The sequence below is a fragment of the Ochotona princeps genome, chromosome 17 (assembly GCF_030435755.1).
Source record: "Ochotona princeps isolate mOchPri1 chromosome 17, mOchPri1.hap1, whole genome shotgun sequence".
NCBI lineage: Eukaryota > Metazoa > Chordata > Mammalia > Lagomorpha > Ochotonidae > Ochotona > Ochotona princeps.
In genome coordinates, this window is record NC_080848.1 from 1,859,457 (window position 1) to 1,882,444 (window position 22,988).

At 62.0% G+C, this 22,988-nt stretch overlaps 2 protein-coding genes across 4 annotated transcripts in view; both read left to right on the forward strand.

The window, feature by feature from the left end:
* The window catches only part of LGALS3BP (galectin 3 binding protein), an 87,858-nt gene extending 66,342 nt beyond the window's left edge, over positions 1–21,516 (forward strand). Inside the window, exons 2-7 of one of the 2 annotated variants that reach the window (XM_058675285.1) lie at positions 13,581–13,607; positions 14,471–14,544; positions 17,626–17,817; positions 18,817–18,948; positions 19,585–19,840; positions 20,112–21,516. In XM_058675285.1, the coding sequence (XP_058531268.1) occupies positions 14,493–14,544; positions 17,626–17,817; positions 18,817–18,948; positions 19,585–19,840; positions 20,112–21,237 (1,758 nt within the window). In that variant the 5' untranslated portion in view covers positions 13,581–13,607; positions 14,471–14,492 and the 3' untranslated portion in view covers positions 21,238–21,516. Of the gene's footprint in view, positions 1–13,327; positions 13,608–14,470; positions 14,545–17,625; positions 17,818–18,816; positions 18,949–19,584; positions 19,841–20,111 lie in introns of those variants that run through there. The other variant, XM_004593029.2, reaches the window with a different exon arrangement.
* CANT1 (calcium activated nucleotidase 1) lies at positions 338–10,981 on the forward strand. Of its 2 annotated transcripts, none has more exons than XM_058675288.1 (4): positions 338–465; positions 8,315–8,967; positions 9,575–9,778; positions 10,534–10,981. In XM_058675288.1, exons 2-4 carry the CDS (start codon positions 8,337–8,339, stop codon positions 10,902–10,904), a joined length of 1,206 nt encoding a protein of 401 aa, XP_058531271.1. In that variant the 5' UTR covers positions 338–465; positions 8,315–8,336; the 3' UTR covers positions 10,905–10,981. The 2 variants fall into 2 exon arrangements, with proteins under 2 accessions (XP_058531271.1, XP_004592919.1); XM_004592862.2 differs by lacking the exon at positions 338–465 and adding an exon at positions 3,379–3,525.
* Positions 21,517–22,988: the final 1,472 nt, after the last annotated feature.

Consider the following 22,988-nt stretch of genomic DNA (forward strand, 5'->3'; position numbering starts at 1 on the left):
GCTTCCCACTGGGTACCAAGGCCACAGTCTGAAGCCCCAGCCCCTACCTTGGGGCCTCTTTGAGTTAACGGAGGCGCCCCCCACAAGCACCCCAGAAGCTCGCGTGGAACGCTGCACGGCCTCCGGGCCGTCCCCCCTGCAGTGGCCCTCCCTGGGAGAGAAGGCAGCGGGGACCCCGGCTAGGGAGCTGCAGGCAAACACCGCCGCCTTCCCGGACGCGGCCGTCCCGAACAGCCAGGGAGACAGAAAACTAGGGTCCACGCGGGAGAGGCAGCACGCAGCCGCCATCGCCAGCTCCCCGAAGCGCCCGCAAACTACAACTCCCAGCAGCCCCCAGCGCGCAGGCGCAGGGCGGAGCCTGCCGGGAGCGTCCGCCGGCGGCCGGGCGGAAGTCGGTTGCCCGCTCGGCCCGGCCCTCCTCACAGCCAGCCCACCGCCCGGGCACCGGAGCCTGGCGCGCCCCGGGTGAGTGACGGCGCGCCCTGCTGGCCCTGCTGGCCCTGTCCCCTCGGCTGCTCCCGCGCGCCCCGGCCCCCGGGGAGCCTCCTCTCCAACCGGGTTAGTCAGCTCTGCCCCCTGCCCCGCGCAGGCACACAGCGCTCCCGGAACCCGGGAGTCCTCCGTCCCCTGGCCAGTGCTGGACGCCCGCCCGCCACCCCAAACCACGGGCCACCCCGCTGTCAGGAGCGTGGGACTCCCCGCTTAGGACCGGCAGGGACTCCCCTCTGACCGGCAGGGACGCCACTCCCCTCTGACCGGCAAGGAACACTTCTCCCGCGCCCTCCCCCAGCCCCGGGGGTCAGCCCCCTGAGTGCCCCGGCCCTCCCTGACCTGTGCGGCTGGGAGCACGTCCCCTCCCCAGCAGGCACACCTCTCCGCCCATCCTCCCCCTCCTCCCGTCCTCCTCGGAGGGGACTTCACCCTGGCAGCCCCTCTCAGCCCTGCAGCCTGGGCTCTCCCCGCAGGCCTGGCTAGCCCCCTGCCTGGGTGCCGCCCCTCCTCACCTGTCCCTTGCACCTGCGACCCAGGCTGCTGTCTGTGGGTGGCTCCTGGTGGGCACAGCGCCCCGGGGCTCAGCCCCCGGTCTGGGAGGTGTGGTGGGTGCTCCCTGCAGGCCTTTCCCCCAAGCTCAGGTGTGGACAGCAGAGTCTGATGGCATCTGTAAGGCCTGCCTGGCAGCAGGCCACCCGCCAGACCCACCCAACCTTGAGCAGGACAGCCCAGCTGCAGCCCATGGCTGGCTGGGCCCCTCCCTGGTACCCGTCCCTGGTGCCCCTGCCTGGCGGCCTCAGAGAGCCCCATGTGGGTGCCCGAGCTGCCGCCTGAGGCCACACTGCCTCCCGCACCCCCACGCACACGCTGCCTGGACGGGCCAGGGTATCGTGCCTGGTGCAGCCCTGTGTCTTCAGGGTGAGGCCACTGCATGGTCTGGGGCAGAGTTCCTGCCCTGTGCATTGTGCCACCCTGTGGAAACAATGCTGGTGTCAGGCAGTGGGCAAGCCGGATGGGGCCTGCCCCTCCGCTGAGGCCTCCATCCCCTCCTTCATGCCTGACCCCGCAGCTTGGGGATTAAGCTGTCAGGCCTTGGGAGTGTCCCTTTATGGTACACCCGGTCAGCTAGGCCAGGAGCCACAGCAGCGGCATTGGCAGCCACGTGTAGAGCCCAGAACCCCACCCATGTCCCACGAGGGGTTCAGGGCCCATGCGCTTGGGCCATCGCCTGCTGCTTACCCAGGCCGTTAGCAGGGAGCTGCGTCAGAAGTGGGCAGCCGGGACTCAAACCTGTGCTCGTGTGGTATGCTGGTGTGCTACAGGTTAGTGGCTCACACCGCTGAGCCACGACACTGGCGCTCCTTGCCCTGGTGCATCAGCCCCCTTCCGCACAGGGCTGGGGACTCCCGAGGGGTCCTGGGCTTTGGGGTCCCAGCGCTCCCCGAGCAGCGTGGGCATGGAGTGTGGTCAGGGCGAGGCTGGTGCCCCAAGTCCTGGAGCAGCTCCAGCCCTCGCTGGGCTGGCACTGGGGATGCAGCGTTGGCCCTACTGCCCTCGGGGCTCCCTGGGCGGTGGGTCCCAGAGAACTCTGAGCCGAGGCCAGCAGTGGAACTGGCACGATGGGCTTCCCTGCTGGGAAGCGGGGATGCAGACAGGGAGTAACCTGCGAGGTGGAGAAGCCGGCTCGGCTTTCTCCCAGCGTCGTCATCTCTCCTGGGAGGCCTGTGTGTGCACGGAGCTGAAGTCAGAGCCACGGATGTGAGGGTGTGAGGCACAGGTGGGCAAGGAGAGACCAGAAGGTTTCTGGGGTTGAAAGGGCCTTGTGGTACCATCTGGCCCGGGAGCCCAGTGCTGAGGGGACGCCAGCTGAAGAGGGTTGGAGCAGGTGACAGTGATCCCCAACCGATGGGGTAGAGGGATTGTCACATTCCTTCATTTCCAGGTGTTGTGGGGGCGCACGGTGTGGTAATGTTTGGAGAGTCACTGGAGCGGGAGGGTTGCTACTTCGGAATCCCGCCCCGTGTGGCCTGGGTGGTCCGAGCCATGGGGCACTGCCCTGTTGTGAGCCTGTCAGCGCAGGCTGCCTGGTGTCCTGGCGCTGACTGCCCCCTGGGGTGACACGGTGTCCCCATCATAACTCTCTGTCCTAGGAACGTGTTCCCTCACTGGTGAGGGGGCTGGGTTGCTGGTCCACATCTCTGCTGAGCCTCATGTGGTCACAGGTGTCTCAGCGCGGAGGAGAGGAGTGCAGGGCACCGAGGCCCAGAGGGCCCTCGCAAGGCCAGGGACACAGGTGCCTCTGGGGCAGGCTCTCCCATGAGACCTGGATCTGAGAGTGTCCAGCAAGCCAGCAGCGCGGTGTGGAGGGCGCTACACCTGCAGTCACGTGTTCCCTCTTCCGTAGGGTGAGCACGGGGAATGGCGTCTCTGGTTCCGTCAGTGGCGGCACTGCGTGCCGAGGCGTGGGGAGCTGCTGAGGGTGGGGCCCGTGGTGTCTGGGAGCAGGCTCCCTAGCTCCCTAAAACAAGCGCCTGCTGTTCCTTCCTGGCCCCCGCAGCTCGCAGATCGGATGTGGCCTTCTCATGTTTAGTGTGACATCCAGTGAGGGTTTAGTGTGAGCTGGCCCGTGGGGCAGGCCCTCCCCAAAGCCCCTCTCCTTGGATGCCATTGGCACTTTGCAGTCCGTGGCCCGTCCCTGCTGCGTGGGGCAGTCTGCAGGAGCAGCGGGTTTTGCCCTGCCCTTGGGGAGGAAGCAGAGTGGGTACCCTGGGGGGAGCGTATGGGGACTGGATGGTGCCTGGGTCCCAGGGAGGGGCACGCCCAGGGCTTGGAGCGGGCAGTGAGGAGCACACCTCCCCTGTGGCTTCCTGCTCTGCCGGATCCTGGGAGGGAGGAGTCTCTCAGAGCCTGTTTATTCTGCCACCTGCCACATTTCCACTCCTGAAGGAAGCGGAGAAGGAGGCCGTGGTGGCTGTGTGAGGAGCCTCCCGCCGGCTGTGGGAGCCCTGTGGCAGGCTGGGATACGCCCCAGAGGTAAGTGGCCTGGGTCTAGGCCTGGCCCCTAGCCTGGGGCGCTGTTGCGTCTGCCTTCCACAGTGGCCCTTCCGGTGTGTGCCAGGGTACCTGCTTCCCAGCTGCGCTGCTGCGGGCCTCGGGAAAGGTTCCCTGGAATGTTCAGAGTTGTCCTTGTCGCCGGGTCCGTAAAAGGACCAGGAACAGCACAGCCGTAAGCCTGTCCCGTGCCCATGTGAGTGGGGAGGGGTGGCAGGCTGCAGAGTCTCCCCCATGTGCCTCTTGGTCACCCCTCCGAGGATCTTGCCCCGGACGATGGCAACGGGCAATGAGAGCCAGGAGCTGCTCCCGGGCGTCTGTCAGCGCTGCCAGCCAGGCGTGTCCCTGGCTTATCAGGCCCGAACGCAGGCTGTGTGGCCAGTGGACTTCCAATCCCAGTGAAGCCAGTGGCTGATTACCTGGGTGCAGGGGCGGGAGGGGAGAGGCCTCAGTCAGCCCTTCCTGCTGGGGCCGCTTCATCCATCTTGCTGCCCTCCTGCAGTGGCTTCTGTCTGCCGTTCATAGCCCTGCCATCACCCCAGCCCCCCCTTTTTTTTTTTTAAGATTTATTCATTTTATTACAGCCAGATATACACAGAGGAGGAGAGACAGAGAGGAAGATCTTCCGTCCGATGATTCACTCCCCAAGTGAGCCGCAGCGGGCCGGTGCCGCGCCGATCCGATGCCGGGAACCTGGAACCTCTTCCGGGTCTCCCACGCGGGTGCAGGGTCCCAAAGCCTTGGGCCGTCCTCAACTGCTTTCCCAGGCCACAAGCAGGGAGCTGGATGGGAAGTGGAGTTGCCGGGATTAAAACTGGCGCCCATATGGGATCCTGGGGCTTTCAAGGCGAGGACTTTAGCCGCTAGGCCACGCCGCCGGGCCCACCCCAGCCCCCTTTTAAAAAAGGATTATTTACTTACTGGAAACATTTAGAGAGAGTGGAGAGACAGCAAGTGGAATCTCCGTTTTGCTTGTTTGCTCACTGAATGGTTACAGAGGCCAGTTAGTGCCGTCTGAAGCCGGGAGCATCTTCCCGGTCTCCCGCATGGGTGCAGGGGCGCTCTGCTTTCCCAGGACGTTAGCAGGGAGCTGCATCAGAAGCGAGGCAGATGGGCTGCAGGAAGCACTGCCGTGTGGGACTGTGCACGGTGCAGACACAGCACCAGGCTGGTCACCCAGTTTTTTTCTGGGAACACCAGGTTCTGTCAGTTTTAGGGGTGGATCAGCCTAAAGCGAATGCATGTTACTTGCTGCAAAAGTGATTTCCTGAGATGCCAGTGGAGACCAGAAGGGAATTTTCTGGAAGACAGGTGGAATACTGTGTCGGTGGGTCCTGAATCCCTGTCGTCTCTCAGGGGCCTTCCCTGCAGGAACCCATGCAGGCTAGGGAAGGGAGACTTGGAGCAGGCAGTGGGGTGTGTCCTTGCTGGCTGAGGGCGGCCCAGGGACAAAGGTGGCCCAGTGAGCGCCACGTCAGGAGGGTGTATGTGCTGGGGCTTGCTGTGACGAGTACCCATGTACCCTGTGGCTCAGAACCGTACCTCTTGAACCTAGTGTCCGGGCTCCTGGGGCTGGGTCTTGGTGCTCAGGGTTGCACCCACTCTCAACAAGACAGGGGTGGGCTTCCACCTCTGGGGCCTCTGGGTGTCCCCCAGCTGGGACCCCACAGCTGTTGGCTCCGTGGTTCTGTCCTTTAGATGCTGGGAGCCCACCTGGATGCCTCACTACCCCAGGCCATTGGTCACATCTGCAGAGGCTGTGGCCCTGGCAACAGGGGACCCAGGATGGCTGTGGAGGAGGGTGGCTGTCCAGGTCGGGGAGCCCTGTGCGTAGGTCTGGGTGTGCAGAACGAGAACTCCAAGTGACTCAGTCCGCAGGAGGGCAGGCCAGGCACTTGGCGAGTCTCCTGGCACAGCCCCAGCTGGCCACATGGCCACAGGTTGGAGGCCCCACCTGCCAGCATGTGGAGGGAGGTGTGAGGTGGTCGTGAGCAGGGGCCTGCAGGGACGGGAGGTAACATCCTGCACCGGGCCCAGCCCTGGCCCTGTATACCCCGGGGAATTCCACCAGCCCACCGCAAGCGCAGGCCTGTAGGCAGGTGCCTAGGGAGACTGTGCGAAGGTCTGTCCCCCCAGCATGTGCCCCAGCCGGCAGCACAGCTCCATCCCAGGTGCTCGCTCACATACCTGAGGGCTGGTTCTCCAGTGGGGGCCAGGCAGGGACAGAGAAGGGGCCTGGTGTCTACCCAGAATGTGGGAGTGTCTCCAGCCGGGAGTGTAAATTCCTCAGCAGGAACCTGTTTACCTGCCTGGGGGACATGGGAGGGAGCTGGTGCCTGGGCCAGTGTGTGTGGAGGGAGTGTCTGGGGGATCCCCATAGTGGGTGTCCAGCCCTGGGCAGGTCTCGGGTCCTGGCCGTGGACAGAAGGGAGCCAAGCCCAGGAAAACAAGAGGCTGGCAGAAGCTGGCTCTGTTAAGCAGGGCCAGGGCGGCCCCGGGGCAGCTGGGAGGGAGGGAGGAGCGAGTGTGGGCCCCTCTGGGGTGGTGAAGGGCTCTGATGGCCTCTGCAGGTCAGCCTTCAACATCAGCGAGGATGGCTGGGTCTGGAGGTCTCAGCCAGTGAGCAGGTGGAGCGGGAAGGACCAGCTCCACGCAGGGGCTGCCGGAAGGGTGAGGGGAGGCGGGGAGCAGGTGCAGTAGGGAGTGAAGTGGGGCTGAGCTTCCTTGGGGTGCAGAAGGTGACAGCAGGGCAGGCGAGGACACCCCAGGGCAAGGAGTGACCCCAGGTTGCACTGGCAGGTCTCATCTCCCTGCACCTGTGGCCCAGAGCGGCCTGCTTGTCAGAGCTTGGTCCAGGACTGCGGACTTGGGCTGTGACTTGGGGCCAGGGAGTGCGGGGGCTTGTGAAGAACCCTGCCTTTGGAAGTGTGTCCTGCCTGGTGCCAGGGACATGGTGGTAGGCAGCCTGCTGTCTCAGGGTTCCCTGGGTGGGCTGAGAGGAGCTGCCAGAGCTGCGAGAGAGGCAGGTGGGGCGTCTTCCGGAGCTTATGCTTAGAAAAGGGTGGCAGTGAGTAAGTGTCCCGGAGCAGGAAGGGGTGGCGAGCCCTGCCCCGGGGGCCAGAGCCTGTGTGGCCGGTCCACAGCCATGGAGGCTGAGCAGGCGGTCACGGCCACTTTCTTGCTGCTGCGTGAGAACCACGTGACCTGATGCACAGGGTTAAGAAAACACAGAGAGAGTGCAATTTCATCCCTGATTCCACCCCACCCCCAGTGCCGGCAGCAGCAGAGCTGAGCCAGGCCAAGGCAAGGGCCCGGAGCCCAGCTGAGGGCTCCTCACTCGAGGCTTTGGTCACCTACTGCCTTTTGGGCTGTGCGTTGACAGGAAGCTGGGATGGAGACGAGCTGGACCGGAAGCCTGGTGGGGGCTGTTGGGGGGACTGCGGGGAGGGGGAACAGTGGGGGATGTTGGGGGAACCGCGGGGAGGAGGGGGCCAGTGGGGAGGAGCCGCAGCTTCAGATGGGTCGGGCAGGGAGACCAAGGGCCGAGGGCTGGCAGGTTTGGGTGGCAGCGTTGCTGCCGAGGGGTGGTATTTCGTGGGCCTGTCCGGGGCTTCTAAGCCTTGGGCCCGAGAGGGCCTGGCAGAGCAGAGCCTGGCCTCCTGGGAGGGCTCAGTGAGCGGCCCTGTGCCACTGCCTGGCCAGGTAGTGGCAGCAGCCCCCAGAGACCTGGAATCTCCTCTAAGGGACCCGACAATGTAATTTGCAGTCTGCCCCTACCCCCAAGAGTCTGTCCAGAAAGGGGAGAAGAGAGGCCTGCTTCCATGGGGTCTCAGGGTTCTGTTTCTGCCCTCCCTGTGGACCAGTGGTCTGTGTGAAGAGGGGCACCTCTGGCTACTGCAAGCCAGGCCCAGCTCCCTTGTCCAGGTTGGTGGGTCTGCCAGTGTGACCACATTGCCCCCTGCTAGGAACCTCTGCCAGCCAGGTTGGGAACAGCCTTCTGCTGTCCCTGGGTGGCACTCGGCCATGTCCCGGAGTCAGCTGGCTCCGCCCAGTGCCTCTACAGCCACCCTGAGCTGTCATACTCTGTGCCCATAGCACTGTGGCTGGGACAGAGCGAGGAGCTATGGCTCCTGGCAGCCACCAGCACTGACCCTGGAATCCAGGAAGTGGCCATGGAGGGGGACAGGGTGAACCCAGGGAGCCACTCTGTCCCTGCTCCCTGTAGGGGACAGGCTGCCCACCTGCTCCGCCAGCCTGTCTCCCTGGTGTTGGAATGTTGCAGGACCTGGCCCCCAGGAAGCAAGGGGCCCTGTCCTGAGGCTGGGCATTATGCTAGGAGCCAGGCCCTCTGAGGCGGGCAGAGGGGAGCCAGCGCCAGCTGTGAGGTCCTCACTGATACTGAGGGCTGGGAGGTGGTTCAGGCAGGCCAGGCAGAGAGGGCTTCCTGGTGCAGGGACACTGACCCTGTCCCCACCCCCCGTTTGGAGGGAGAAAGCTCCAGTTCCCACAGAGCTGTTCCCTCCCACTCGGGTATCTTTCCTGCTGCCTGGGACCTGCCAGTTGAGGGGTTTTGTGTTGAAAAACCTTCCCGCCATGCTGACTCAGAGGAAGCAGAGACAAGGCTAGAGCAGGGCCTAACCGAGCCATGGATGCAGTTGTCCTGGAGACCCCTGCTGCTGGCCAAGCCCACGGCCCGCGAGTGGCCCCAACCCCCTGACCAGCCTGCCGTCTCCTGTGGCCCGCTGACCGCCCTGCGTCTCCCGCCGTGCAGGTCCCGTGGCTCGAGCACGCTGATGCCCGTCCAGCCCGCAGAGCCCCTGCAATGGAATGAGTCTATGCACCCCCTGCGGATCAGTGTGGGGGGCCTTCCTGTGCTGTTGTCCATGACCAAGGCTGCGGACCCCCGCTTCCGCCCACGCTGGAGGGTGATTCTGCCATCTGTCGTGGGCGCTGCCATCCTCTGGCTGCTCTACTCCCACCGGCCTGGCCCAGGCAGGCCCCCCACCAGCAACGCACACAACTGGAGGCTCGACCAGGCCCCTGTATCCCGCTACAATGACACCTACCCCTTGTCGGCCCCGCAGAGGACGCCGGACGGGACTCGGTACCGCATTGCGGTCATTGCCGACCTGGACACAGAGTCAAGGGCCCAGGAGGAGAACACGTGGTTCAGTTACCTGAGGAAGGGGTACCTGACCTTGTCGGACAGCGGGGACAAGGTTGCCGTGGAGTGGGACAAAGAGCACAGGGTGCTGGTGTCTCACCTGGCAGAGAGGGGCCGGGGCATGGAGCTCTCGGACCTGGTTGTCTTCAATGGGAAGCTCTACTCCGTGGATGACCGTACAGGGGTCATCTACCACATTGACGGTACCAAGGCTGTGCCTTGGGTGATCCTGGCGGACGGCGATGGCACCGTGGAGAAAGGTAACCGCCAGCCGGGCCGGCTCCGGCTGTGGGGAGGAGCAGCCGCCCCAACCTCCTCTTCCCGCTAAGCAGCTTCTAGAGGCAGGAGCCACTAACTACGGGCCTGCTGGAGAATAAGGAGTTCTTTCTAGAATATTCTGTCAGTCACAGTGAACCCATAAGTGGAGAGTCCTCTCTCAGCCCTCTGTGGTTACCAGAGTGTAGCAAGCAGGGCCGCCTCTGCACGGGAGCCCGGACAGAAGGGTGTGGGGCAGTCCTAGGTTGGGCTCCCTGGGGTCTGCTGGCTGGCCAATGGCTTCTATGAAGACCCTGGGAGACAGTGGGCACAGGTCCTAAAGTCGTATGGGGAAGGGGCCCATACTCTAGGACCCCTCTGGGACAGGCATTCTGGATGCTGGCCTCAGGAGGCGTGGGGGTCCAGAGGTTCAGCCAGCACGGTCCCACAGGGAGCCCCTGCCCTGTTCCCCAGGTGGACCCACTCCTCCCTGGAGAGTAGGGAGAGGAGAGGCCCTGCTGGCGGCCTCCCATCCCTGTTCCCTGGGCAGGATGATGGGCGTGCCTGAGGGCGTGCCAGGGGTCTCAGGTGCCCCTCTTCTCGTTGCCCCAGGCTTCAAGGCTGAGTGGCTGGCTGTGAAGGACGAACATCTTTACGTGGGTGGGCTGGGCAAGGAGTGGACCACAACCACTGGGGAGGTGCTGAACGAGAACCCCGAGTGGGTGAAGGTTGTGGGCCCCAAGGGCAGTGTGGAGCACGAGAACTGGGTGGCCAGCTACAGCGCTCTCAGAGCTGCCGCCGGGATCCGACCGCCAGGTGAGGCCTGGAGTGTGGAGGGGCGTCGGTCAGGCAGGTGCCTGGTGAGGCCCAGGGGGGTGGTGTGGGTCAGGCAGGTGCCTGGTGAGGCCCAGGGCGGGGGTGTGGGTCAGGCAGGTGCCTGGTGAGGCCCAGGGGGGTGGTGTGGGTCAGGCAGGTGCCTGGTGAGGCCCAGGGCGGGGGTGTGGGTCAGGCAGGTGCCTGGTGAGGCCCAGGGCGGGGGTGGTGTGGGTCAGGCAGGTGCCTGGTGAGGCCCAGGGCGGGGGTGTGGGTCAGGCAGGTGCCTGGTGAGGCCCGTGGCCGTGCCCTTTGCCCTGCCTCCAGGGCACAGCTCTGCCCTTTCCTCTCCGCTGCCCACTCCCCGCAGGTCAGTGGGTCCTGTGCTCCCATCATGCGCCCTGACCACATGGCCACCCTTCCAGCCTGCCTCAGCCAGGCCCCGGGGGAGGAAGGTCCACATTTCTGGCTGCTGCTTACTCCTCCCAGTGTCCTTGTGGGCAGCATTTGGAGACCTGCTCAGCTCCCAGCCTGGCCACAGATGGCCCATGGTTCATCCTGGCTTCAGGGGCGCCGCTCCCCCTCACATGCAGCCCTGGGCTTCTCGGTCTCTGTCCCTCGGTGGACAGGAAACCAGGGTACAGAAGTGTCTTGGTGGCTCCTGCAGCGCCACAGGGTGCAGGCGCTGGGGGTGAGGGCCCGGGCACCCCGCCGGTGAGCAGGGGCCTCTGGCAGCCCAGCGCCCTGTCTGTCCCCAGGCTACCTCCTTCACGAGTCGGCCTGCTGGAGCGACACGTTGCACCGCTGGCTCTTCCTGCCACGCCGGGCCAGCCACGAGCGCTACAGCGAGAAGGCCGACGAACTCAGGGGCACCAACCTCCTGCTCAGCGCCACCTCTGACTTCAGCGACGTGGCCGTTAGCCATGTGGGGGACGTGGTCCCCACGCACGGCTTCTCGTCCTTCAAGTTCATCCCGAACACCGACGACCAGATCATCGTGGCGCTCAAGTCCGAGGAGGACAGCGGCAGAGTGGCCACCTACATCATGGCCTTCACGCTGGACGGGCGCCTCTTGCTGCCCGAGACCAAGATCGGCAGCGTCAAGTACGAAGGCATAGAATTCATCTGAGGGGCGCCAGGCCCGGGTGGCCGCGTGGTGGCCAGGGCGGCCAGGCTCGCTGGAATCTATAAACACGGACAACCCACCGCTCATGTCTGGCTTTCTCCTGCGGCGTCTGCGGGCCGGCTGACCACCCCTCCTCCTTTCCTGCCAGCCCCCTGCCCTTCCCCCGCTCTTCCGGCCTCGGAGCCGGAGCCTGCCCCAGATGCCCGGAGAGGGAGACATCTGTGCTGCAGGCCGGGCCTGGCCGCTGTGAGCACAACTGTCCCTTCCCAGGCTCAGTCCTCCCTGCTTGGCCGCTAGCTGAGTCCCTGAGACATAGGCGTGAGCGACGCCTTGTGGCTGGCAGGGATGGCCTCTTGTGGCCAATGGACGCACAGCGCCTGTTCCTAGCAGCCTGCGCAGTGAACCTCTCGAGGCTGTTGGACAGCTGGACTCTGCTTAATCCAGGAGGACCCTGCGGCCATGTTCCTGAGATGGCCTTCATGTCCTCCTTCCATCATGGGCCTCAGCAGCCTCTCGCCCGAAAGTTCTTGACACAGGCAGCAGCCTCATGCCAGCCCACCACCTCCCTCCCTGTGCCAGCCCTTCACCTCCCTCCCCGTGCCAGCCCGCCATCTCCCTCAGTGCAGGCAGGGAATGGGGCTCTGGCCAGGCTGGGCAGAAGCGTTGGGACCCTCACGGCAGCTACCTCACCCTGCAGTGGCGTCTGGCCTCCAACACGCCTTTTCCACTGAAGCCCCAGGGCAGGGGACAGTGGGGAGGCAGAAGCAGCCGCTCACACAGGCTGGCTCCCTCACTGCCCACTGGGCTCTGATAAGTGTCCCTAGGGGCAGGCCTGGGGTGCCCGCCTCCCGTGGAGGCCTCTTAGGTGGGCTTATGTGGGTGCTAGAGGCCCGGTCACCAGGCAGGAAGGCAGATGTTGTAGAGCGGGGCTCTTCGATGTCACCCCTTCTCAAGTAGACAGTGAAGTACCCAAGGGGACCCAGCCTCCCTGGAGTGTTTTCCCCGCCCCTCTGAGATGGGGGACACACCTGAGAGCGACAGTCCCCCCCCAGGCCACCTGGCCCAGCTGCCATTGGCTGGGGCCCCTTGAAGAGCTGCCAAGAGGTGACCTGGACACAAAGGAGGCATCACTGCCCAGCTCTCCCCACGGGCCAGAGAGGCCAGAGGAGGAGTAGGGGGTGAGGGGCGGGCTCACCCAGCTCCTCAGGTCCTCCCCAGCTGCCACCATAGGCTGCTGTTCAGTGTGGAAATAGAAGGCCAAAGCAAACACGAGAGCAAGGTGTGACTGACATGCAGCAGGAGTCGCCCTGGGGGCACACGTCTGCCGCACCAGCTCCTCGCTGGCACACGCAGAAGGGGTTAGGTCAGATCCGTGGGTCCAGGGCCTTCCGTTAGGGCCACGACACACACACATACGCACACATATATACATACATACACACACACATGCACATATATACATAAACACATAGACACACACACACACATACAACCCTTATGTTAGGGCCATGTCTTCAGGCCTGGGCCCCCAGGCAGGGAACTCCAGAACCCTTGTGGCTGAGGTGGTACCTTGGTGGGAGGGGTGGGCTGGCAGGATTTGTCAAGGCCTTGTCCCAAGACATACAGCAGTCCTCAGGCTGTGGCCCTGGCACCCGCAGAGGAAATTGGGGGCTCTGGAGACAGGGATATAGCAGCCAGGCGTGCCTGCACCAGCCTGTTTCCCTCCAGTCCCCGCCTTGTTCGCCCTGGCTCTCCTGGCCCCAGAGTGGCTGATGTCTCCGCACCATGCTGCCCCAAGGTGTCCCTGCCCCCTGGCATGCCCTCACCTCCACAGTGACTTCTCTGCAGCCTCGCTGAGTGCCTCTGCATGCCAGGGACGGGGACTGCAGGCCATACTTGATGGGGCTGAGCTGGGCCAAGCCTGCCTGGCACTCCCTGTCCTGTGAGCCTCCAGGGGCTCCAGTGGACCAAATGGGTACACCATATCTGAGCGGCCAGCTCTGACCCTGCCAGTGAGGCCAGGCATCCCACTCAGTGCTTCTCCGAGCTGCCCTTGAGCTCTGCTTGTACCGCCTCCACAGGTTGTGACCGCCCCAGAGAGTGGGCTGGGCAGTCTGGCAGCGGCAAGGCCTGGCCCTGGCATCAGATGATGCAGATGGTCCCAGCATGTCCACCTGCTAGCCACATCCCTGGTCACAGCTTCTCCTAGGGCTCAGGGCACCCTGCCCATCTGCTAGGGTTGGTGCCATGCAGCCTGGTGCAGTGTGGCCAGAATGTGGCATGCTTGTCCACAGCAGCTGGCCACACTGCCCAGCCTGCAGCGTGCAGGTACGTCAAGCTGGGAATGGTACAGCCTATCTGCTCCAGACCTCAGCACTTGGCCATCCCAGCCTCCCACCCCCGCTCCACCTGGGCATCGGGCCAGCCAGGAAGCATGTTTGCACTAGAGTGCAGCTGGGGTCGCCCTGCCCCTTGCTGGGCGGTCCTAACTTGGGCCATTCCAACCTCACTCCCTGGGCCAGAGCGGGGAGGAAGAGGGGGCCCCCCCAGAGCCATCACAGCCAACCCCGGAGGAGACTGCTGTCAGGTGGTTTGTGAGAATCGAAAGTAGACACAGTTCCCCAGAGCGTTTCCTAGGACCGTCTGAACTCACTGTGCTGGGGAGGCTGGAGTCTGCATGTTAGCCACAGGAGCCAGCCCTAGCAGGTAAGGTCCCGGCCTCTCCCTTGGCACCCAGACCTGCTCCTGACATCCCTGGCTTAGTGCAGGCACCATGGGGCTCTGAGTGTGGTTGAGCAGGTTGTTCACAAAGGGAGCAGGAGGGGTTGGCATCGAGCCCTCACTCCAGGCCCATGCCCACCGCAGAGGAGAACGCCTGTACCCAGTGGTACCATGGCACGTGGCATGGTGAGATGAAACCACATAAAGGCTGCCCCGACTTCCCGTCCCCGAGGGGACAACCAGGGCTCCGGTCATCGGGTCATCGCATGGTGCAGAACCTCCTTGGATGTCAGTGGGTGTCACAGCTGTGGGATCAGGGCTCCCCGGAATCCCATGTGAGGCCGGCAAGGCCCAGAGCAGAGTGGAGCTTGCCTGAACTGGCGATTGTGGACGCAGAAAGCTGTCCAGGGCCTGCTCCCAGCTCTGCACAGCAGGAAGATGGGGCCAACCCGTGGGGGTGGGTCTCCAACACAGCCCTTCCCAGCAAGCCCCAGCAGGGGCTCCGTCCTGCCTTCCTCCCCTGACTGGGGCCAGCGAGCCCAGCGGACCCTGGGTGGTCATCTTTGTGTCCCCAGCCTAGACTTGTGTGGCCTCAGTCAGTTTGCTTCCCATCAGCACGCCACAGGTGCCAATGGGGCACTGCCCACAGGGGTCTCTCGCTTGAAGAGGGCGCCCACTCCTTGGGTAGGCCTTTCAGCCCAGCTGCCCAGCCTCGTCCTGTCCCCTACATCCTGTCTGTGGCCACCTGTCTCTGACCATGTGACCCACTCGTGGCTTGGGTCCTCTGCTGTCCTGGTGGGCTCTGGCTGGCGGGCACAGGGTCTCAGTCCCACATCCTTCTGCTGCAGGGTCGGCGCTTCCAGCCAGACCATGTTTCTCCCGCGTCTCTTCTGGGTGTGGCTTTTGCTCGCAGGGACCCGAGGTAAGCTGGGCCCCTGGAGGTCACACACTATAGCCCTGTCCAACAGGTTTAGTCCCTCCGAGACATGGGAGCCGCTCCACTCACTGCCTGAAGCCAGGATCAGCCAGCTCCACTGTTTGATGCAGGCTTGCCCCAGAAACCCCGGGCTCTCCAGGGTGTGGGGTGATGGGGAGGTACCCGGGGCACTGGGGACAGGCATAAGTGAACTGGCCAATTGTGTCAGTGTTGCAAGGCCAGCAGCCTCTGGACACAGAGCCTTACCATGCTCGGGCCTTGTCTGTCCTAGAGCCTCCTGAGGCCTCTTAGCACAGGTAACCCCAGGGTCAGAGCATCTGGTGGGCTGAGTTGGTAGGAGAGCTCTCCCACTCCAGTGCTGGGGACCCTGGTTCTTCATCCCTGTCCCCACCCAGGAAAGGGCAGGCGAGTCGGCCAGTGGGGGTTGGGAGGCAAGATGGAAGTCACCGTGGTCATTGACAAGGACATGGGGTGGAGTGGCTGGGCAGGTGCAGCATCAAGCTGACCCTTGGGAGAACCAAGATGGCAGAACAGGGCAAGGACACGTTTAAACAAATGGGGAAACATTAGCCAGTGTGAATCAGAGAGGGCACATGCCAGGAAATAGGAGAGGACAGAAAAACAGCAGAGAGGCACCTGGAGACTGACAGACACAGGAAAGCAGCGGACACAACGGTGTGGTGTTGCAGTGACCGATACTCCAGCGGCATTCAGCAAGTGGCGATCTGAACTGCACCGACAGCCAGAACTCCACCAGCAACAAGGTGGGAAGGGGAGTTCAGTGGGAGCTCAGGAGGTGAACCCAGACGAAGAACTGCCCGTCCTACTGGTCTGTTTGATCTGACCAGGAGCAGAGACAGAGCAGCAGGTCCCAGAGGGGCGGTGCGGGAACAGGGTGGATTTCATAGCCCAGGCCAGCGAATTGAGTGCCATTTTGTGTAGGGAGGTAAAGGCTATGGGACAGGACTGTGGGTGCACTGAGCTGGTAGTGAACTCATTTCTGGCTCAATGAACTGCAACAACGGGGCATCCTACAGGTTCCACCCAAGATAGGTCCAGGTAGCCCTCAGACCTGATGGCCAGCAGATCAAGAACTCTAGTAGTGGCACATCAGGCACCACTTTGTATGGTGTGGCAAAGAATTTAAGACTGTAGGGACAACAATGAGCTACACATGTGCTGAGCTGGGAGCAAACTCACTGAGCTCAGTGCATTGCACTGGTCCCACAGGGAAAATAATGCTGACTATGGCATCGTACGTGTCAAAATAGGTCCATGTGGCCCTCAGACCTAACAGCCAACAGGTTCTGGCAAGATCAGCACCACCAACAATGTAGTTATATAGGACACTTGGTTTTTCCCTAATCCTGGGACCTGCTCCAACCAGGAAGTGGGAGAAAGGTTGTACGGACAATGGTGCAGCCTCAGCATGGTATCACAGGAGGTGGAGACAGGTGAGCCAGGAGCTGGGGCCGTGGAGACCTTGGTGGAAATCTGACATAAGAACCCAGACCTGAACTAGCTGGAGGGAGTGGTACGAATGACTGTAAACAAAGAACCATGTACTAACCACAATAAGTAAAATCAAACTTGACAGAGCCTAGAAACCCACCCCAAGGAGAAGATTCTGCTAACCAGAAATACAATGACCAAAAGCAAAAGAGGAGACAGAGGCACAATGAATATTACTGAAGACTCCCCTGCAAAGAAGCAAAAGCCTTTGCCAGCCTCAGAGTTCACTGAGTTAACCTCAGAGTTAAGCTGGGTTTAAAAAACGTATTCAATGAAATAATAAAGGAATGTTTCCCTAATCCGGAGAAAGAATTGGGAAACAACATCCAGGAGGGACATAGAAATCCCAACAGGGTTGACCAAAAGTGATCTTCACCACGACACATGATAATCAAGCTCTCTTCAATCAAACAGAAGGAAAAGATCCTTAAATGTGCACATGAAAAAATCAAGTGACATATAAAGGAATGCCAATGAAACTCACAGGAGATCTCTCACAGGAAACTACAGGCCAGAAGAGAATGGAGCGACAGATTCCAGATTCTAAAAACCAAAAATTGTCGACCCAGGATGACATACCCAGCAAAGCTTTCCTTTGTCTTTGGAAATGAAATAGAATTCTTCCACAGTAAAGAAAAGTTAAAAGAATTTGCCTCTTCCAAACCTGCCTACAAATGATACTTCAAGATGTTCTCTTGACAGAGAAGAGGAATAGCACCCACCAAAACCAAAGGCAAATGCGAAGAACATCCCAGTAAAATGACAACAGAAGACTAAATCAGTGACCAACCCATTGCTAAAATGACAAGACCAAAGTACCACCCATTCATATTAACTCTGAATGTAAATGGCCAAAACTCATCAATCAAATGTCATAGATTAGTAGATTGGATTGAAAAAACAAAACCCATTTATTTGTTGCCTACAGGAGATATATCTCACCAATAAAGATTAGCAGAAACTGTATCTCATGGATTTTGATTTTTTAAATTTAGTTTTATTTCTTCAAAATATTTTCTCATTAAATTCTTCACTGACTCATAGATCCCACAGCAGCATCATTTTCTTCAAGAAGGTTCTTGATTTTCTTTTTCATTTCTTCAGCGACATATTAGTCATTCAGTAGCATGTAATTTAACTTCATGGCGTTTTCAATTTCTTCTTTTCTTCCTCTTGTTGATTTTGTATTGTGGCTTTTCATTTGCGGGGATGTGTAGTAGCTGAGTAATGGAGACTGTCATATCCAGATGTGAGGATACAATGCAGTATGCATTTCTACTTCCAGACAAAGATGGACTCCCAATGAAACTGTTAACTATATCTTGATAATAGGATGCTGGACTCTCTGCCATTGTCCATGCCCGCAATGATGGACATATGACTGTGTATGAAGGGCTATACTATAGTAATAATATAGGGGCACTCAATGGGGAGAGGGAGGGAACTTGGAGAGGGGGTGAGGGAAATCCCAGTGTCTATGGAAGTATATCATAAAATGATAATAATAATAAAAGTTAAAAAAAAAAATCAACCTGACCCTTGCTCTTTCTGCAGGCCAGAAGGATGGGGACATGCGACTGGCCAACGGGGACTCAGCCAACGAAGGCCGCGTGGAAATCTTCTACCAAGGCCAGTGGGGGACCGTGTGTGACAACCTCTGGGACCTGACTGATGCCAGCGTGGTCTGCCGCGCCCTGGGGTTTGAGAATGCCACCCAGGCGCTGGGCGGAGCTGCCTTCGGGCAAGGTGGGGCCTGCTGAGCCTTCTCTCCACCCAGCCCCATTCCCTTCCCCCAACAACCTCCTCCTCTCCCCCCCAACCCCGTGACCCTGCCAGGGCCTAGGACCCTGCTGGTGAGGGTCTCCTAGACTGGGCCCTTCCCACTGGCCTCTATGTCAGCCTGTGGCATTGATCTTGAAGCAGCTTCCCAGCAGCCCCAGGGGCGGGGGTGGGGTTGTGGGAAAGTAGTTTCCACTGAGGTAGTGATCATGAGTGGGGAGTGGGTGCTAGAGCCAAGGTTTCAGTGGCGGAAGCAGGTGAGCTGTCAGACAGCCCTGAACCATCCACCACAGGGACGAGGGCTGAGTCTGGGCTCCCTTGTTGGCCGTGGGAGAGCCGCAGCCCAGCCGACGCTTGACTGACTCTGTGACTGTGCCTGGGAACACAGAACTACCTCCACAGGGCCACAACATGGCTTTCTGCACTGTCCTGTGGTTTTGAAGAATTTATTCCAAGGGTGTGTGTGACAGTGCAGAGGATCCAGCTGGATGTAGGGGACACCTACATCCCATCTCCACTTCCCACCCAGCTTCAGAGACAGCGGGGATGGGCCCAGAACCTGGGTTCCAGTCCCTGCAATGTGGGAGCCCATGATGGAGTGGCCGGTACCTGGCTTGGGCCTGGCCCAGTCCTGGCTGCTGTTGCCACTGGGCCGATGACACGCTCTCAAATAACAAACAAGACTTAATGTTTTTAAGACAATTGAGCCATTGCCTGCTGCCTCCACCGTCTGTATTGACGAGCCACTGGAAGCAGGAGCCCTTGCTGGCAGGCGGCACTCAGGACCGTGTGGGACACGGGCCTCGCACCCAGCAGCCCTGGCGCCCACCCAAGAACTGCCCCCTGGCTGGTTCTACTCTGACCTTCCCATCACTGTGCCCTGGACGGGCTGCCTGTCCCGCGCACGTGCCCACAGGAGCCTGCCTCGAACCCCTGGTGCCCCTGTGTGCTTTGCTGCGCCAACAGGAACAGGTCCCATCATGCTGGACGAGGTCGTGTGCACGGGCTCGGAGTCCTCGCTGGCGGAATGTAGATCCCTGGGCTGGCTGAGGAGCAACTGTAGACACAAGCAAGACGCCAGCGTGATCTGCACCAACGGTGCGTAGCCGTCCTCCCGCCCAGGGTGGGGCAGGGGACCCCCGGAAACATGAGGGTGTCCGTCCCTGTGCCTGCCCCTCCCAGCACCTGCACCCATTCTCCGACAAAGGCCGGGGAAGCTGGGGGCACTTGCGCCCATGTCCTCGCCTGCCCTTCCATGTACCAGCCTCCTTTTGCCCGTGGGGAGGCCTGCACGTGGGAAGCTCCTCTGAACCAAGGCCAGGATTCCACCGAGGACATCTGAGCTGAAACCACAACTCAGCTCCCGCATTCCCTGGCTCAGCCTGTGGGACATGTTCCTCTTCCCGTGAGGCGCAGCCCCTGGGCAGCCAGCAAGCACCCTGCCCAACTCCACCCGCAGGCCGCCCTGCCCGTGTGACCCAGCCCCAAGCCCTATGGTTGTTCCTGTTGCCTGGATTGGCAGGAGGGAGTTGGCAAAGGACAGGCTGTGGGGCTCGGAGGTGCTGGATGTGGGGGGCAGAGCGGATTGTGGGGACAAACACAGGACTCTGCCTGCTTGGGATGGAGGTGGGGACCTGTTCTGGGGCAGCAGCACCCGGTGTTCCTGGGCTGCACCCGCCATGTCCTGCCCCTCCGTGTCCCCGCCCCTCACGCTTGTCTCCTTCGGCCCTGCAGAGACCAGCAGCGCGCACACCCTCGACCTCTCCGGGGAGCTCTCCTGGGCCCTGGGTCAGCTCTTCGACAGCCAGCAGGGCTGTGACCTGTTCATCCAGGTGAGGGGGCAGGAGGAGGAGGAGCAGCAGGCCGTATGTGCCCACACGCTCATCCTGGCGGCCAATCCCGAGGCCCAGGCCCTGCAGCAGGAGCCGGGGAGCAACATTACCATGAAGGTGGACTCCGAGTGTATGCCCCAAGTGCAGGACTTCCTCAGGTGAGCGTTCCAGGGCGCGCCCACTGGGCGCAGAGCGGGTGGGGCGGGGCTGGTGGCTCAGTGCACCTCACAGCCGTGCCCACCCCTGCACTCCGCCACGCCGCTTCCTCACACACCCTGTCACACTTGCCCTCACGCATGCGCGTGCACACACACGTATAAATTGTCTTAAGAAGGTCTCACATAAGAAAGCTGATGCCACAGTGCTGCAGGGACATTCCCGACGGACAGCGGGCGCCCAGGAAAGCCTCACCCGTGTGCCTGCCCTCAGGTACCTGTACTCCCGAAGGATTGAGGTGACCCTGACGTCGGTCAAGTGCATGCATAAGCTGGCTTCCGCCTATGAGGCCCACCAGCTGCAGGACTTCTGCGGGCGCCTCTTCGCCACGCTCCTGCCGCAGGACCCCTCCTTCTGGACCCCGCTGGACCTGTACGCCTACGCGCTGGCCACGAAGGACGCTGTGCTGGAGGAGCTGTGCGTGCAGTACCTCGCCTGGAACTTCGAGGCCCTGACGCAGGCCGAGGCCTGGCCCAGCGTCTCCGTCGCCCTGCTGCGGGCGCTGCTGGCCAGAAGCGAGCTGGCTGTGTCCAGCGAGCTGGCCCTGCTGCAGGCTGTGGACGCCTGGAGCCGGGAGGCGGGCTCGTCCCCTGAGGAGGTGGCGGGCCTGCTGGAGGCCGTGCGCTTCCCCATGCTGCTGCCCGCGGAGCTGTTTGAGCTGCGGTTCAACCTGTCGGTGTACGGCAGGCACGAGGCGCTGTTCCGCAGGAAGATGCTGCAGGCTCTGCAGTTCCACACGGTGCCGTTGAGGCTGCTGGCCCGGGACCAGGGCTTCAACCTCACCGACGACGCCTACATGCCGCGGCTGTACACCTCGGCCACCTGGAGCGCCTCGGTCTCGGCCAGCTCCTCATGGGGCCGCAGGGGCACCTACCCGACCAGGGGCTATTCCTACCAGAGTTACTCTGTCGTCCAGAGGTCCCCACGCATCTACGGCACCCCTTACTACCCCTCGGTGTCCTTCCAGACCCCACCGCACCCCAGCTTTCTCTTCCGGGCCAAGCTGCTCCCCTGGTCCCTCGCCTACCTCCCCAGCGTCCAGCGCTGCTGGGACTACGGCTTCTCATGTTCCGCCGAGGAGCTGCCCGTCCTGGGCCTCACCAAGGCCGGCTCCTCCGACCCCACCATTGGCTACGAGAACAAAGCCCTGACCATCTGCGGGGGGCGCTTCATAGTGGACGTCACCGACTTCCAGGGCGCCAAGGCCGCCCTCCCCAGCGTGACCAGCAACAACAGCTCCCGGAGGGTCTCCCCCTACCCCTGCCCCTCGGGGTCCTTTAGCAGCTTCAAGGCTGTCGTCCGCCCCTTCTACCTGACCAACACCACGGGCCTGCACTAGCCGGCCAGACCCCCCGCCGGGGTGGGTGTAGGGGTGCCACAGGTGCCCCCTGCCTCCATGCCTTCCTCCCTGCACTGCCAGTCCTGGACACCAGGTGTCCCCCTGCCTCCACTGCACACCTGCTCAGCTTGAAGAAAGTACTAGAAGTTTCCTGCCAGCGCTCCCTGCCCAGATCTGCAGCTGCCTGGCCCACTGTCACACCACCACCTCAGGTTCCCTTCCTGCAGTGCCCACCTCGTGGTCTCTGGGCGGAGTCAGTAAAGCCGTCCCTGGTTCTCCGCTCTCGCGTCTGCTCACTGAGCAGGGTTGGGTGTCACCATGCTGGATGGGGGTGTGAGTTGGAGGCCTGGGAAGCTGCCGGCCGCTGGGTGCCCGCCTCGGCTGGCAGAGCAGTCCGCCCCGAGGGTGCTCCAGGGCAAGGTGAGGGAACCGGTGCCAGCCGGGCAGCCTCAGGGCAGGTGGTGGCAGCACCAGGTGGCAGCCTTGGCCTCCAGGGACACCGGCTTTGTGCTTGGGGGAGCAGGGCCGTCTCCTCCCAGTGTTACCAGTACCTCACGTCCAGAAACTGGTGTTTGAGAGCAAATGAAGCCCCTCACTGTGAGGTCTGCCAGACAGAAGGGGGCACTGCAAGTTGCCCCTGACACCAGCGGGAACTCCATCCTGGCCCATCTTCCTGCCATCCCTCCCCTTGCCCTGTCCAACCCACCCCACCAGCCCTTGTGGGAGCAGCTCAGGCCTCGGGTGGGCCCTCTGCCAGGGTCTGCAGGTCCAGCCCACCTCCGACCTCCACCGTGGGTGGGGCCAGAGGCTGGGCAGCCAGGGTGGCTCCAGACGCCGCCCCGCCCCCGCTTCCCCTGCTGCATTTCAGAGGGCAGAAGCTTTCTGAAATTTCTGCTGGACTCAGCATGCTCCTTGGGGCTGGGTAGGTGGGGGCTCACCCCTCCCACCGCCATGATGAAGAGGCGGGGCTCAGTGCACCCCGAGAATGGGGAAGCCCCCGGCCTACGGAGGGCAGCCCCAGCTGGGTCACAGCCTGTGCATGTCGGTGGCAGCGATCAGGGTCACACGCACGCAGCTGCATCTCACCGGACAGCAACACCCCACCTGCGGCCCTCCGGGGTTCTGGCCTCGTCTTCCAGGAGAGGTTTATTGGCTACACGGGGACCCAAGTCCCACTCTGTTGATGCCACACCCCATTCTCTCTGCTAAAACAGGACCCTGGGACTGGGCCCAACGGGAGCGGGGTGAGCAGGGAAGGGGGAGCAGGGAGGGGGTCCTGACCCCACCGTGTAGGGGAGAGCGAGGGGTCTGACCCCTCTGTGTATCTCCAGTTTTTTAAGATTTATTTTATTTTTGTGAAAGGCAGAGAGAGATCTTCCATCTGCTGCTTCACTCCACAAATGGCTGCAGCCGTGGGACTGGACCAGGCCAAGGCCAGGAGTGGCAGCTGAGTCCCACGGGGCACCTGGGGCATCTCCTCCTGCCTTTGCGGGCCTTTCGGCAGGAGGCTGAGATTGGGACTAGCTGCTGTGAGACGAGGTTTAGGTGTGCAAAAAGCGCAGGTGGAAGAACACCTGGTGATCAGCTCGAACCTGTGACCTGGGCATGGCCAGTCAAGCTTGAGAACCTAAAATGTCTGCACAGAGAGGGGTCTGCCACGCCACGGCCTTGGGCTGCGGAGAGGGGACATCTGGGTTTGTTTTCCAAGCATCAAGGTTTCCAGAAGTTTCTAGGGCTTGCAACTTGCTTTG